This window comes from Phalacrocorax carbo, chromosome 4 (genome assembly GCF_963921805.1).
Source record: "Phalacrocorax carbo chromosome 4, bPhaCar2.1, whole genome shotgun sequence".
In the NCBI taxonomy this organism is placed as follows: domain Eukaryota; kingdom Metazoa; phylum Chordata; class Aves; order Suliformes; family Phalacrocoracidae; genus Phalacrocorax; species Phalacrocorax carbo.
Window position 1 is genome coordinate 34,071,441 of NC_087516.1, and position 15,459 is coordinate 34,086,899.

The 15,459-nt window shown below is 36.8% G+C and overlaps 1 protein-coding gene across 16 annotated transcripts in view; it reads left to right on the plus strand.

Moving 5' to 3' along the window:
• Positions 1-15,459, plus strand: part of PCM1 (pericentriolar material 1) — a 45,405-nt gene that overhangs the window by 21,171 nt on the left and 8,775 nt on the right. For 9 of the 16 annotated variants that reach the window (XM_064449537.1, XM_064449536.1, XM_064449533.1 and 6 more), the window contains 17 exons: positions 520-654; positions 2,179-2,369; positions 2,946-3,143; positions 4,071-4,293; positions 4,415-4,560; positions 5,490-5,680; positions 6,849-7,035; positions 7,694-8,052; positions 8,603-8,761; positions 9,538-9,594; positions 10,803-10,975; positions 11,056-11,184; positions 11,782-11,902; positions 12,219-12,356; positions 12,619-12,752; positions 13,844-13,978; positions 14,529-14,726. In XM_064449537.1, coding sequence (XP_064305607.1) covers positions 520-654; positions 2,179-2,369; positions 2,946-3,143; positions 4,071-4,293; positions 4,415-4,560; positions 5,490-5,680; positions 6,849-7,035; positions 7,694-8,052; positions 8,603-8,761; positions 9,538-9,594; positions 10,803-10,975; positions 11,056-11,184; positions 11,782-11,902; positions 12,219-12,356; positions 12,619-12,752; positions 13,844-13,978; positions 14,529-14,726 — 2,874 coding nt within the window. The remainder of the gene's footprint in view (positions 1-519; positions 655-2,178; positions 2,370-2,945; positions 3,144-4,070; positions 4,294-4,414; positions 4,561-5,489; positions 5,681-6,848; positions 7,036-7,693; positions 8,053-8,602; positions 8,762-9,537; positions 9,595-10,802; positions 10,976-11,055; positions 11,185-11,781; positions 11,903-12,218; positions 12,357-12,618; positions 12,753-13,843; positions 13,979-14,528; positions 14,727-15,459) is intronic. The other 7 variants (XM_064449541.1, XM_064449544.1, XM_064449546.1 and 4 more) reach the window with 4 other exon arrangements.

A 15,459-nucleotide genomic window follows, 5' to 3' on the forward strand; every position in this document is an offset into this window, starting at 1 on the left:
CCCCCTCCTTTCTTACTGACCTTGGTGTCTGTAGGGTTGTTCCTCTCACATATTCTCTTTCCTCTCTCCAGCTGCAGTGGCACAGTTTTTTTGTTCCCCCTTCTTACATATGTTTTCCCAGAGGCACTACCACTGTCACTGATGGGCTCGGCCTTGGCCAGCAGCAGGTCCATCCTGGAGCCGGCTGGCACTGGCTATGTCAGTCATGGGGGAAGCTTCTAGCAGCTTCCTGCAGAAGCCACCCCTGTAGCCCCCACTACCAAAATCTTGGCATGCAAACCCAATAGAATATAATACCATATTACATAAAAATAAGTTTTGTTGATTCCTGGCTAAGTTCTGAGATAAGTGTTTAGCCTTGATTTGAAAATCCCTTTTCACTGAATACTAATTGTTCTATCTCATAGACATGAATTTCATAAGCCAGAATCTCATAAAGCCAAAACTGTGTTGGGTTGTAAGAGCAGTTAAGTTTTAGGAAGCTACTCTACTGTTTTGCCATTTTGTCTTCTCTTTCAGTTCTCAGCTGGCCTGGGTAATGGCCCAGCAAATAGGCAGACTTCACCAGCAACCTCAACTCCGGCCATGAATGAGTGTAACACAGCTGGCAAGCCTTTTCTTGAATTTGATGAATCTGTACCCGTAGGCAATGAGGTATTTCATACTCAATATTTGGTGACTTAGAGATTTAAAATTAAGAAAGTTTGAGCTAACTTGGACACATTTTCAAGTACTTCAGATGAGGAGTGGAGTAGTAGCTATTTTAACAAAGTGTATATAACTTTATTTCAGTGCTGGAAAGAAGTAGATGTTGACCTGAACTGTCAAAGAGATCCTTCCCCAAATATAGCAGTTGTTGCTAAATATTTATGTGGAAGCTAAATGAATATTCAATTTGTACTGTATACATGTGATAGTGTATACCACAGGCATGTCATCCGTGAAGATGATGATGTCAGGATTTGAAACTTCCTGACAGAAACTATGCATCTTCCTTCCCCTTTTCCCCCAAAATTTGTGCCTTAAAGAATGATCTGGATATTACTTAGTCTTTCTGAAAATTATGCTAGCATCTATAGGGCTGGAGGGATATGTGATGGAAAGTGTTTCTTGTAGAATAGACATCAGAAACGAATATCTGAAAAATACTTTTTTTAATAGATGTTCTCTGAGTTGCATCTGCATTCTAAATTTTCCTTTAACAGTTCAGGTGAGGCTGAATGGGCAATGCTTGTGGTCTTGTCATCAAAAGCCAAATTTTCCTTCTCCAAGAAGAGAATTTCAGAACTTTGGCATCTTCCAAATAAACGTTATAGGACAACTTGTCTCTTTTTACTAAATAAAAGGTCTGAATTCTTTCTGCTAAAAAAGTCTCTAAAATGAACATGCTGATGCAATTGCTCGCACCCTACAAACAGGTTGGGTTATTAATAGTCAAAATATGTACGGATTTTTGTTGGAACACTTCTTGGCTCCAGCACCGCCAACTAGTTTGGTTGCTTTCAGGCTTGAGTACATTGTCACTTGCCTGTCCCTCTTAGGTCTGTGTTTTCCAGTCTAGTTCACTTACACAATTGCTTTTGTAGGTTATGCTATTACATTATGCAGTCTACATGTCTGTAGAAGTATCCTGCCATTTATGTTTTCACTGTATCTAACTTAAGGTATCTAAAGGCCTCTTTCTACCTGTATCTTTCCCTTTATGTTCTCTTCTTTGTAAATCATGGCTTCGTTAAGTCTTGGTCAAACATACACTGCAACTTGAAGTTTCTGCAGCTGGCAGAAAATATTTCTGTTTCATTCTCTACTTTGTTATCAAAGAAGTACTTGGCACAATCTTCAGATTTCTCCAGAGGGTAGTATTCTGTCGTACTACTTAAAGAGCTAACTAGCAATGCATAAACTATGTGATTAAAAACAGTGAGTGAAACATGCACTGTTGTTCTTAAAAAATAGTGTCCTGTAATGTTTAATTACCTTCTTAGATTTTGCAGTATTTGGGATAATTAGTAAATACGGGATGTATTTTACATCTCTCTGTGGTGCGGCTTCAGTTACAGTATAATGCCCATGCCTGAACAAAAAGGTATCAGCGTAGTATCAAATATTGACATTTTAATGTACTTGATTGGAATATAAACAAAATAAATACAATGTCTTCCATTTTACTGCAAACAGTTATGGACTGAGATGAGAAGACATGAGATTTTAAGAGAAGAGTTGCGACAGAGAAGAAAGCAACTTGAAGCGTTAATGGCTGAACATCAGAGGAGGAGAGAGCTCGCAGAAACAGTATCTACCGTTGCTGCATCTATTAAAAGTGAAGGATCAGAAGCTCAGCGTACTCCACAGCAGAGCAGGACGGAAAAGTAAGAACTAGTCACCCTCTTTCAGTCAGTGGGTACTTCTCTTTAGCGAGGTGTCAGTCTTGGGGCAGTTTTCTGTTTTCCTCTGAGCACTGAATGTGATGATATAGCAGAGCAGTAAATCAGTTTCTTGACTTCTAAAGTGACTGTTAATTAGCAACTTGCAAGTTTTATGGGTCTTCCCAGCATATTTAGTCTGCCCCGCTCCATAAATGGTGAAAAATCACCCAAGGAGAGGAGAATGTGTGGAAAATGCCAAGTGCTCAGAGTAATTTTTCATCATCTCTATGACATTTACAACAATAGTAAAGTCATATTTCTCAAAAACTGTAAGTAATTTTATTTGTGTCCCAGTATCAGAAGAATACTAGTTTCACTTTGCATTGGTGAGATAATGTTTAATTTTGGTGCAGCTTGATTTGTTGAAGATACACTTGTAATTGTCAACAGGTTGTTTTAATAATTTGTCATAAACTAAAAAAAAACCCACTCCTCCATTCCCACACACCCCTTTTTTCCTCCCCCCCCCTCCTTTTTTTCTCCCCCCCCCCCCCCCCCCCCCTTGCTTTCGTTCACTAGGACAGTGGCTACCTGGGGAGGTTCTACCCAGTGTGCACTAGATGAAGAAGATGGAGATGAAGATGGTTACCTTTCTGACGGAGTTGGTCAGGCAGAGGAAGAGGAAGAAGATGCCTCAAGTTTGAATGACAGTTTCTCTCTTTATCCCAATAACAACATACCAGAAAATGCATGTTTTGTTAAAGAAAACAAGGATAGGTTAGTGGCATTACTTGTTGATCTGATGCTTGTCAGAGTATATTTGGAAGGGGTAGAAGAAGCATTGCATTAACTAAAAGGCATCTTTCAACATCAAAGTGAAATTTCTTTCTGCTTGCTAGGGAGCTGTGTGCAGTGGGGTTTTCTTGTCTGAGTCTCTAGCTGTAATGTGTAACTAATTTGATTATTTATTTGGTTTTCGGTCATATTGACTGTCTGCCATTGAGCTCTCCAGTTGTGTTGCAGTAGCTCCTTATGTTCCCATGTTGTTTTAATCAGCTTAAAAGATAACGTACGTGAAATTTTTGCCATCATATTGATCAGTCTCTTCAAAAAATGTAATTCAGAGAATTAAACTCTGAAATACTTGCTTTCTAATTGTTGGCTTTTGCAGCTTTGAAAACTATTTCTTACTAAATTTTTTTAATTAACATTAATATTTTTAACTCTGCTTACCTAACTGATTTCCTTAAGCTTTGTGTGACTAAATGAAAATGCCACGTTAAAAGTAATGTATACCTCCTCAACTGATTTCTTCTGGTTTTGATATCAAAATAATTTTAGGAAATAGTGACCTTCCAGGCAGGAGCTGGGCCTTTTAATTCTTAGTGAATTATGTGGGTGGCTTTTATTTTCATCTGAGTACATTTTATATATCAGCGATGGACGATACTAAAAAACAAGATCCAGAAACATCCTTAGCAATTCTTTTTGACAGTGGTAGTTAGTTGGGTGTCTGTTATTTTGTGTTTGTTTAGGGTAATGTTGGATTGACAAAATTGCATGGGTGATTAGCTGGCATGCTGAAATGGCCTGTGCCCAAGTGAGTTGTTGATGTACAACTGAAACATAATTTCAATAATGGGAGTATAATTAAAAGTTGTTTGAAATGTCAGCTTTTCTCCTCATTCTTCCTTCCCCCCCCAGGTGGAAGAATTGCCGTCCTCTTTCAGCAGATGGGAATTATCGTCCATTATCTAAGGCCAGGCAACAGCAAAACATAAGTATGCGACGTCAGGAAAACCTTCGGTGGATGTCCGAACTTTCATATGTGGAAGAAAAGGAACAGTGGCAAGAGCAGATCAACCAGTTGAAGAAACAGCATGAATTTAGTGTCAGCATTTGTCAAACTTTGATGCAGGATCAGCAGGTAGATACGAAGAGGAGTTATTTTGCTGTTCTTGATCCTCCCTGCTGCCCCCGGTAGATCTTTCTAGGAATAACTTCTGGTTTTGGTAATTTGATCACTGTCATGTATTTTCTTTCCACAGACCCTGTCTTGTCTTCTACAGACTTTGTTTACAGGCCCTTACAGTATGATGCCCAATAATGTTGCATCTTCACAAGTATATCTTATTATGCATCAGTTGAACCAGTGTTACACCCAACTGGCTTGGCAGCAGAATAATGTCCAAAGGTTTGTTGGCTTATATTAGTGTTTGACTGTGGAATTTGAAATGCTTCAGTAACGGAGAACGTGGTTATGTGAGTAAAAGATGACAGTTAATGGTTAAATATGAGGCTATTGAACTTCTGAATTTATTACAAGCTTATGAAATTATATGAAGCTTTTAAAATTTTTTTTCACTACTGTTTTAATGCCTTTGAGATTACTCGTTTTGGGTAATCTTTAGTGATGAGAACCAAAAGTTGGCATCTCTTCTGAAAACCTGTTGTGATAGCTGTGTTTGGCTTTTTTTGTTTAGACTTGCTTTTCTTGAATATGCTTTTATGTCTGTAGTCTTTGATAGACTACCTGGCAAGCTTCTGGATTCTAATGGTTGTGGAAAGATGATGGAAGTGTTTTTTGTCCTTTATGTTGTCAGTCAGAACTTACGCTTACGATCCATTTGGATGTGCTACTTTTACCTTCTGAACAGTGATCTTTTTTTCTAAAAAAATGTAATAGTAATTTTAATTCATTGCATGAAAGTTCAAGCTCTTCATCTGTCTTTGTTTGGTAAGCGATATTTTGTTACTGGCCTCGTAATATTTTAAAGTAGTTTTAATGTCACTTCTGCAAGTGTTGTCTATCTTAGGTTCGTTTTATTTATTTCCTTCTCAGCCTGCTTGTTTTGTTATCTAGTCATTTTTTCTGTTGTTCTTGCAAGTGACAGACAGCAATGGTTTTAAAATCAACTGCTCTGTACTAGTGGTCATGTTTACAAGAAATTTGTTTCCTTGAGGTGGCTATTTTTTTTACTAGGTAAATGGAGCAGTTCTTTATGTACATTACATGAGGCAGGTGAAATAATACGAATCTCAAATTACTTGAGTATGAATTTACAGCTTTCCCTTAGCATTCTTATTTCCCTCCCAAGTGCTTACTTTTCCTTTTTTTTCAAGGTTGAAACAAATGTTAAATGATCTGATGCGCCAGCAAGAAGAACAGTGTCAAGAGAAGCCGTTGAGAAAGGAGAGCAGCAGTAGTGCGCCACCACCTCCATCTCCTGTTTTCTGTCCATTCAGCTTTCCTCCACAACCTGTGAACCTGCTTAATGTACCAGGATTTACTAATTTTAATTCCTTTGCTCCAGGTGAGTATTACTACAGGTGTGAGAAGTAATAGGAATTTCAAAAATTTCCATTCCTTCATTTACTTGAAATCTTACTGTGAACTTGCTGAAACTGACTTTTCCTTTCTGTTGAAATGGTCTTAAACAGTACTTGAAAGAGGCCATATTATCCTGACAGAAGTTTAATGTTTATTGCTGAACAATTGTATATTTTGACTTCAGTATGAAAAGCAAGACTTAGTAAGAAGTTGGTTATAGTCGAAAATACCTGCTCCATAAAGTTAATATTTTAAATGTTCTTCATCCAACATGTGAAAATTAATGTTTGAAACTTTTACGTACCTTCAGCAATCATTTAATAGTGTTTCTGACAAGTGAACCCTCTAATTTTAAGGCAGCACTTAGTAATGACTTCTCTTTTTTTCTTAGAACTTCCAGCACTCATTTTTGTTTGAAGTGCCTGTAAATAGCATGTTACTAATTTTTGTTCCCATCAGAGGTATAGAGTAACTTTTGACTTGGATACAGTGTTTCTAATCTCATTACCAAATCTACTTTTACTGTTGAATTTGAAATGGAAAAGAAATGTAGGCATTTTAGTGTATCATTAGAAGCTGTTAAAGCTGCCTTGATAATATATTTCAGCCTTTTCAGGAAACCAGCAATAGGCATAGACTGAGACTTACAGCTTTCAGATTCTAAAGTCTTTTCTGTTTAAGGATATAATTCAAATTATACGGTACCTGCAGAGAAGAATGGTTATGTTCAATTTGCCACTACTATGAAGATGATGAATTTATTACTTCTTTGGCCCTATGAATACTTGCACCGTTGGAATTTTCTTGTCAGTTTGGTTTTAGTTGAAGTATTGATAGTCTTCATGCAGGCAGAACTCTGCCTTTTTTGGAACTGATGTCATTTTTACCTTCACTTGTAGGAGTTCTTTATTGGTGTTTCTTGAAGTACCTTCATCTCTCTGCTGATGGGATTGTAGTGTCCAGTAATGTTAGAAACCTACATTTAAGATGAATTCAGATTTATTGCAGTGCTTTCAGGACAAAACAGTTTTTTCTTATTCCCTACTGTATTTTTGCTGCGTAATTTTATCTGGCCACATAATATGTCTCAAGTTTGACTTCTATCACACAGTTAAATGAGGTAGTATCTTCTGACTTGTTTTACTTTGTAGGTATTAACTATAATCCAGTGTTCCCTTCTGGTTTTGGAGATGTCGCACACAATATTTCCCCAAACAGCACTGAGCAGCAGCAGCAGCAGCAACATCCTCTAGATCATAATGCTTCTGGGAAAACTGACTATACGGCATTCCCCAAACCTTTTGAAAGCAGTTCCTCTAATGGTGCAGAAAAACAAAGGTATTTAATGTCACAGTGCAACTCCCATTTAACTGCTTTTTCTCCCTCTCTTCTCCCTTTTCTGGAGCTTGTGGGAATTCATAATTCTTTTAGGGAATTTATCTTCCAAGTAAATAATAGAATTACAAGATGAGCTGACTTCTGCAGTTCCTAGTTAAATATTTTTGCTTTTTTCTCTAAAGCGTTCTGCTTTTCTGTATATTAACTAATGTATTTTATGAATATTTTACGATCAAATAGTGTTGGAGCAGTTTTGTGAAACATTTTGTAAGTGAAGGAGGATTTAGCTTCCATGTGTTTTGAAACTGAGCTGTTTGAATAACAAGAGGATATAATTTCAGTGAACGCTTATTTTTTGTGCTATGGTAGATTGTAATGAATGTTGATTCATCCTGTAGTACTACTTGACCACAGCAAGAGCTGCATGAGTATGTTGAGGTTGAAATCAGTGACAAATGTGATTTTCTTCACCACTTCTGTTTTCCATTTGGAAGGGTTCTCATGAGCTTCTTTTTTTTTTTGTCAGTGTTCAGTTGATGACTAAGTAACTAGGGCAGATGACTTGCATTATGGATAAAGCTACTTGCCTGGTAACACATGCTGTTTCTATCTGAGAGATAGGTTATGCTGTATTGAGGTGTGTGTTTCTTTCTGACAGAAGGAATCACAGACAACCTGAAGAGGAAATGGAAAAAAGATCAACTTGGCATAATGATAGCCAGGAAGTAAAAAAAGATGATCAGTCTCGGCTGAAAGCAGGTTTTGCAGTTCCAGTACAAAGCATTGCTTCTGGTCATAAAAATCAGTCTGATATGAGCAGGAGAAGAGAGTACGATGAAGAATCTTTGGAGAGTTTTAGTAGCATGCCTGATCCAGTAGACCCAACTACAGTGACAAAGACATTTAAATCTAGAAAAGCATCAGCGCAAGCAAGTTTGGCATCAAAAGATAAAACACCCAAATCAAAGAGTAAGAGGAAGAGTTCTTCTCAGCTAAAAAGCAGAATTAAAAATACTGGTAGGTTGTAAAGTAATTTTGGATACAAGGGCAAACACAACTTGGATTATAATCATTACATTCCAGAGAATTTACTCTCCGTAAATGGTACCTATAATAGTGAAAATAAGTTATTGAAATACTAATTCATGTTACATAATGTAATTACATAAGGTATTTTGGTATTTCAGTAAAAAAAAAGTACAACTGACTAGCACGTCATGATTTGAATGGATAATGGGTGCAGATGCACTAAGATTTGGAATAAGCCACCAGGAGAATCATTCTCTTCATGAAGTCTTCATGGTCAAACTGGATGACTTGCTGAAAGACGTGCTTTGGTAAAATACTGGATGAGAAGTGAAGGACAGTACTAGCACATACAGTACTGTTACAGTCACTGAGGATTCAGTGCTACTCTATGGCCTCAGTGTGCAGAGGAAAATTTTTCGCTAGGAAGCATCATTGGTGTTTTGTACCTTTGAGATTTCCCTCAAACAAATTTTTAGAAGTAGTAAAATGTTTCGTAGGCTATTTTTTTCACTTCTTCCATCTCATTCCTCCCTGTAAGGTTATGAAAGTGCAAGCGCTTCTAGTGTATGTGAACCCTGCAAAAGCAATAAAAGCAGACGCTCTGAAGAGATTGTTCATGCAAAGGTGTTCAGCAAAAGGAATCGGGAACAATTGGAAAAAATAATTAAATACAGTAGATCTACAGAAATGTCTTCAGGTATTCTTTTCTGAGTGTTAGTAATTACTTTGTGAATTTCTCTGAGTTGCCAGTATATTATTTAAAAGCAGTCTATTTTGACAAGACGGTATGTATTTTTAGCATGTGGATTATGGTTTTTAATTTCTAAGGATGCTGTAAACATAAAAATGTGTAAAAAGTTGGGTATTGATTGCTTGTGGGTGTTCTCTGTAGATCTGGTACTTGGTGAAAATGATTTAGAAACACACCTGTTACTGTAAAACAAAAACCTAGCCAGCCAAAAAACTCACCCATTTGTTGGTGTTTTTAGGGAAAGTAACTGCACAAGAGATGAAACTTTGTTTAGTGTTTAAACTACATTCTGTACTGTATATATGTTTTCTTTCTAGTCATGCTTAAAGGAGGTCTATCAAATATCATTCAAATTCAGTCTTATAACATCACATAAGCCCTTACATTTTTGCCATCTGCACTGCTTTTCTTTTGTCTAGATCATAAAAATATTATCTTCGGTGTCGTCTTAGGTTCTGCCAGTACCTTTCTTTTGTTTGAAAGACGCAGAAAGTTTAGTCATTGTAGTGTGATGTACAGCTTTGTCAATGTAGCTGTGTCCACACTAAGAGCTGTTTATTGGTATATGTAATAAACTTTTACCAGTCAAATTCTCACAATAAGCAGCTTTGATGTGGTTTGGATGACTAAGCAGTCTTCCTCCTGCTGTTTTGTATAGACCCTGTCTTTATTTCTGGTGCACATTTTTGTGTTTATCACTGTCTATCCCCACTTTCCTACAGCGCATGCTAGGAGAATTCTGCAGCAGTCTAACAGAAATGCATGCATTGAAGTGCCAGGTAATGCATTCACTGCTTAGCTTCAACAATGTCCTTTTTTTTTCCCCCTCCTAGCTTTGGTCCTATAACTCAGACTGTTTAGCAGATGATCAAAATTAGTACTATTGCAGCACCTTCTCTGTAAACAAGGCAAGAGATTACTTGTAATTTGCATGAAATGCAATGATACAAACTACTTTGAATTGTAATTGTGGAGAACGTGTTTATCATGTTCTTGGTTAGTCACAATTCCAAGTGGAAAATATGCAGGTAGATACTACAACTAATTTCACTAGGCATTTTTAGTGTTTAAAAGCAGCTGTTACATTTTATTAATGGGGGAGGGAAGCGATTTCCTAGTGGCTTATTAAAGCTAAAAAAAGCTTGCCTCTATCCTTCAAAATACTGGTGAACTGTTTGCAGATAATCATATTGCACAGTAATATTTGCTGTATTGCTAATAACTTCATTAACTTGAATACTAACAAATACGCATCTGTTAAACTAAGCTGAGTTTTCTAAATTTAACTTTTTTCCCATTCAACACTTGTCAAAATATGTATGTAGTAATTTAACTGTTGTGATGCAACGATAATCCTTAATTTTCAAAGGAATGGGAGGCTTAATAGGGAACACATTGTCTTCTTCTACATATGTAATAGGGCTTAAGGGTAAGAGGTCTTATGTCGGCCTCAGAAGTGATATTAAGACATGTATTAGAACGCTGGATTTATGCTTGTGTGGGCATGGGAAGGAGTGGCTTTCTTGAATTCAGTCGAGAGCTTTCTTAATGTTGTTGCTTGTGTTGCAAAAGTGTGGACTATTTGTATTACATGAAGTTGAGACCTTTGGTTATTTTGTTTGAAATACCTTAAAACTCTGTTTTCAGTGCTGAATACCTATTCTGAAAGCAGCATTGTGGTATGTGCGATATTCTCTTTATTAAAGAATACTTTCTAAAGGTATTCCTCAGAATTGTAAGGAAAATTATTTCTATGAATGCTTTATATTTTCTTCCGTATATAAAGGATTGCATAAAGGATTATTGTGGAACATTTAAGTCTCTCTTGCCCTTCAGGAAATGAGTAAGCTTTAAGGAAGCAGCTATATAATGGCACCTATGATGATTGAGATATAATTTGTGTACCTGTAACTTGCATACCTAATAGGCAGTTGTCTTTCAACTGGATGCATGTCAAGGTCTTAACGAGTTCCTTTTCTCCCGACAGAAACTGGTAGCGATCTTTCTATGTTTGAAGCTTTGCGAGACACCATTTATTCTGAAGTGGCAACTCTTATTTCTCAAAACGAGTCTCGTCCCCACTTTCTTATTGAACTTTTTCATGAGCTTCAGCTGCTAAATACAGATTACCTGAGGCAAAGAGCTCTATATGCTTTACAGGTATGCATAAAATTTTTAATCTTGTGTATGAATCAAACCTTAGATCCTTTTCTGCAGTACGGACTTATTATCTTTTCCAGGATATAGTGACCAGACATTTATCTGAGAACAACGAAAAACGGAAGTGCACAAAATCACTGAATTCTGCAACATGGATGGCATCAAACTCTGAACTCACTCCCAGTGAAAGCCTTGCTTCTACAGATGATGTAAGTGTTTAAGTTCAGAAGCTTGTTTACTGTCAACTTTTCTTATCTTTTCAATTTCCATGCATGCTTGTGTACTAAAATATCCATACTAATGGTTGAATTTTTCTAAAATTAGTATTAAGTTATACAAAATTTTCTAAACAAATGCAAGAGAATCTTGATGCAAAAGTGATTAAGTGTGGTAGGATTCTTGGTGCTAGAAGTGAGTCGTGTCAGGGAGGAATAGAACATGGAGAGGCGCATAAAACATTTAAAACATTGAAAATTATACTCAAAAAGAGCCAGAATCCTCTTGTGAGTAAGGTCAGGGCAAGTACTGATCACAAGATTCCAAAAAAAATTTTGTTTATTTGTATTTAAGGAATCACTGATGCTTCTGTACAGTTTTTGATATGGTTTATATTTAATTATTTGAAACAAACATGGTAGAATCACCTGATGTATTTATATCCTGAAAGTAAGGTTGTTTCCCAGTCAGGCATCCTGGTGACAAGTCTTGATATCACAGCATGAGGCTGAAAAGAATTGCTGGCTTGTTGACACATCTCTGAGGGTGATGCATTCCTGCTTTGTATTCAGTTATTTGGTGCTTTCTAGGAAACTTTTGGCAAGAACTTTTCTACAGAAGCATGTCAAGATTGTGAACAAAATGATGCGGACAATGGGAGTACTATGTCTACATCTTCAAATTTTGAACCCTTTGCCACTGATGACCTTGGTAAGAATGATATGATTTATAGTGTCTTAAATGTTACTCCCTCCCTCCTAAAATGCCTGCAGTTGTCTGTGCTTGAATAGTATACTGTTCTTTGCTTTTTAGTGTGTAATCATGTTTTGTAAAACAACACTTAGAAATTAGCCACTTGTGAAACACTTTGAGTTGATCAAAGTATGTAATAAAATATTGTAACTCAACTACAGTTATATGTAGATTTCAAAACTTGTGGCTTTGAATTAATTTTTATAATTGTTTACTTGTCTATCAATTGAAAACTTTTTATTCAGATTAAAAGGTGTTTTTATTCTAAATATAGGCAACACAGTGATTCACTTAGATCAAGCTTTGGCTAGGATGAGGGAATATGAGCGTATGAAAATTGAAGCTGAAAGTACCCTTGACTCTGAGGGCTGCTCTAGTAATTTTCAGGGTGCTTCTGCTGCTAAATTAGAAGGTATGCACATATATACATATTCTGCCTAGTTTTAGAAAATAAATTATTCTAAATATCAAGAATCATTTAATTGGCTGACTTGTCTTCCTCTTCATTTGTATTGAAAACTTAGCAAAGTATCAAAGGATCTTTACATACTTAAGTAAACATGATTTCCTTTAAGAAAAGGAGAATATATGGTTTTTAAAGTGGTATTTCTTCCATAGTAATGTTGAATAAATTAAATGTTGTGTTTTTTGGTTTGTTTTTTTTTTTCAACGAGGTCCAAGTACTAGTGAATGCCTTCCTGTGCCACAGTCAAGTGAAGTTTCTGCTGTTCCATGTCCTCGTATAGATACTCAGCAGCTTGACCGGCAGATTAAAGCCATTATGAAAGAGGTCATTCCTTTTCTGAAGGTAAGAACTGTTTTCAGTAATATCTGAATTAGGAGAATAGTAAAACGACCATCATAATTACATAAAAGAACATTATTTAAACTGGATAACTTGCATTTTAGCAACAGCTGCCAATAAATGTGTTTTAAGTTGCAGACCTTGCTGAGGATGAAGTAAAGATTAAATACTCCAACAGAAAGATTCTGTGGAGTTTTTAATAGCAGAAAGAAATGGTAAGGTTTCTAGATTGCATAGGGCTGGTGGACTTGACATCAAAAAGAATAGATTTCTTTGGAGCTGACCAAATCATATAGAAATGTTTGAGAATGTACTTCTGAAATATTTGCTGCCTCTCAAAGAGAACTGAGACAATTTTGATTAAAACTGTTATGAATGATGTAACTTGAGATATTTTTGAAGAATAGTTCTGAGAGTTGTTGATTTTTAGCATTATTTTCTCCTGTTCACAAGTATCTTTAAAGTTTTTGAGAGCTGGTAAACTCCTGCGAGTAGAGATGAGAAATGTACTGCTTTAAAGAAGGAGAGATAGTCACAGTTCATTCCTTGCAAGGTTAAAGAGCAGAGAAGATTGAGTTGTAAGATGCTTAAGTCATCTCCCTGTTCCTTTTATAGTATGCCCAGCCTATAAGCTTACGTTCTTTTAATAAGGTACTTGGTTGATAATTAGTTTTAAAAACTGTATATTGTTGACGTGCCACAGGCTCAGTGCCTGAAGACATATTTGTTTGCAGTTTTAAGGAAGGTTGCAACAGGTCATGTCTTAACGTACACTTTAATACACTTGAATACACAACCACAATATATGAAGTTTTAGTTTGTCCGAACGTTAAAAGATGGCATGTATTAACGTATTGGAAGAGTGAGGTAAAGCTTTGTGTCATGGCCAATCAGTCATTAATGAAGTATGGTGTCTGCTGTAACTGTCATCCAGTTAGTTTGTTTTGCAGGATGGGTTAGGACCTGTTCATGGAGTGCTCTTCCTTCCGTGGGCAGGTGACTTTTTTTGTAAATGAATTTCAGCATTTGAATTGATGGCTAATTTCGGGGTTGTTTTAGGTTGTAACCAAGCTCATTCTGTCATATTTGTTTAGGAGCACATGGATGAAGTATGCTCTTCTCAATTACTGACATCAGTAAGACGTATGGTCTTGGCTCTTACACAACAGAATGATGACAGTAAAGAATTTGTGAAGTTCTTTCATAAGCAGCTTGGCAGTATACTTCAGGTTAGTAGTTTTCAGTGTCGTTTCACAACACTATTGCAACTCGGAAAATGAACAACAGACAAAGCAGCTTCCCTGAAGTTATATTTTACAACTTCAATAGCATAGTTGCTGTTCTCCTTCAGCTTTGATACAGCAGTGAGGTATTAACTTGTTTCCTAAAAGTAAAGCTTTACCATGCACAGAGCTTAGTTTCCATCATTGCTAGATAGTGCAAGGTGTATGTCCGGCCTGTGGCTGCCTTCAGGGAGAGCTCTGGTGATGCTCGTTGTAGACATGTTGTGTATATTCCTGACAATCAATAGGCTGCTCTCTTCTTTATCTTTTTTCTTCCTCCCCTACAAGCATAGTGTTTAAATCAATAAACTGGTAAGTTCTGTGTTATGTGACTGGAGATTTGGCTTAAAATCCGTTTAACACACTAAACCATATTTTTAAAAAAAAGTATGAGCTACTGTAGACCTGATTTTGAGTTATTAGGAATATGACAAATATTTAGTCTTTGAAGTTTGAAACCCTGTTTCAAAAACTGAAAAATTATTTCTCTTCACAGGATTCACTGGCGAAATTTGCTGGTAGAAAATTAAAAGATTGTGGGGAGGATCTTCTTGTGGAGATCTCTGAAGTGCTATTTAATGAATTGGCCTTTTTTAAACTCATGCAAGACTTGGACAACAACAGTATTTCTGTAAAGCAGAGATGTAAAAGAAAAATAGAAACTACTGAAGCGATACAGTCTTACGCTAAAGAGGTTTGTTTTATTATATTTTTGAAAAATGTAGCTTTTCTGAGTTTCCTAAATATCTGCATTTCCTAAACTACTTTGATTACCTTAGTTCATATGTTGTTGTATATATGGTTTTTTTTACAAATTTAGTGCTGGGGAGTCACAGTATTGCTTGTGTTGAAGCATGAACTAGTTTCCCTCAGTAAGGGAGGTGTCCTGTATTATAGATGAGTGTCTGTTACAAGTATCTAATTGTGTAAACTTTTGTTGTTGGTCATTCAGAGGAAATGTGGGCATTAAAACACATAGGAAGAAATAGTCTGGTGTTGAAATAGTATTAACATCTGGGGCCATTGAGTAGTTGTGGTTTAACCCCAGCCGGCAGCGAAGTGCCGCACAGCCACTCACTCACTACGCCCCTTCAGTGGGATGGGGGAGAGAATGGGAAGGGTAAAAGTGAGAAAGCTTGTAGGTTGAGATAAAGATAGTTTAATAGGTAAAGCAAAAGCTGTGCACACAAGCAAAGCAAAACAAGGAATTCATGCACTACTTCCCATGGGCAGGCAGGTGTTCAGCCATCTCCAGGAAAGCAGGGCTCCATCCTGTGTTATTTGGGAACACAAACGCCATCGCTCTGAAAATCCCCCCTTCCTCCTTCTTCCCACAGCTTTATATGCTGAGCATGATGTCATACAGTGTGGGATATCCCTCTGGTCAGCTGGGGTCAGCTGTCCCAGCTGTGTCCACTCCCAGCTTC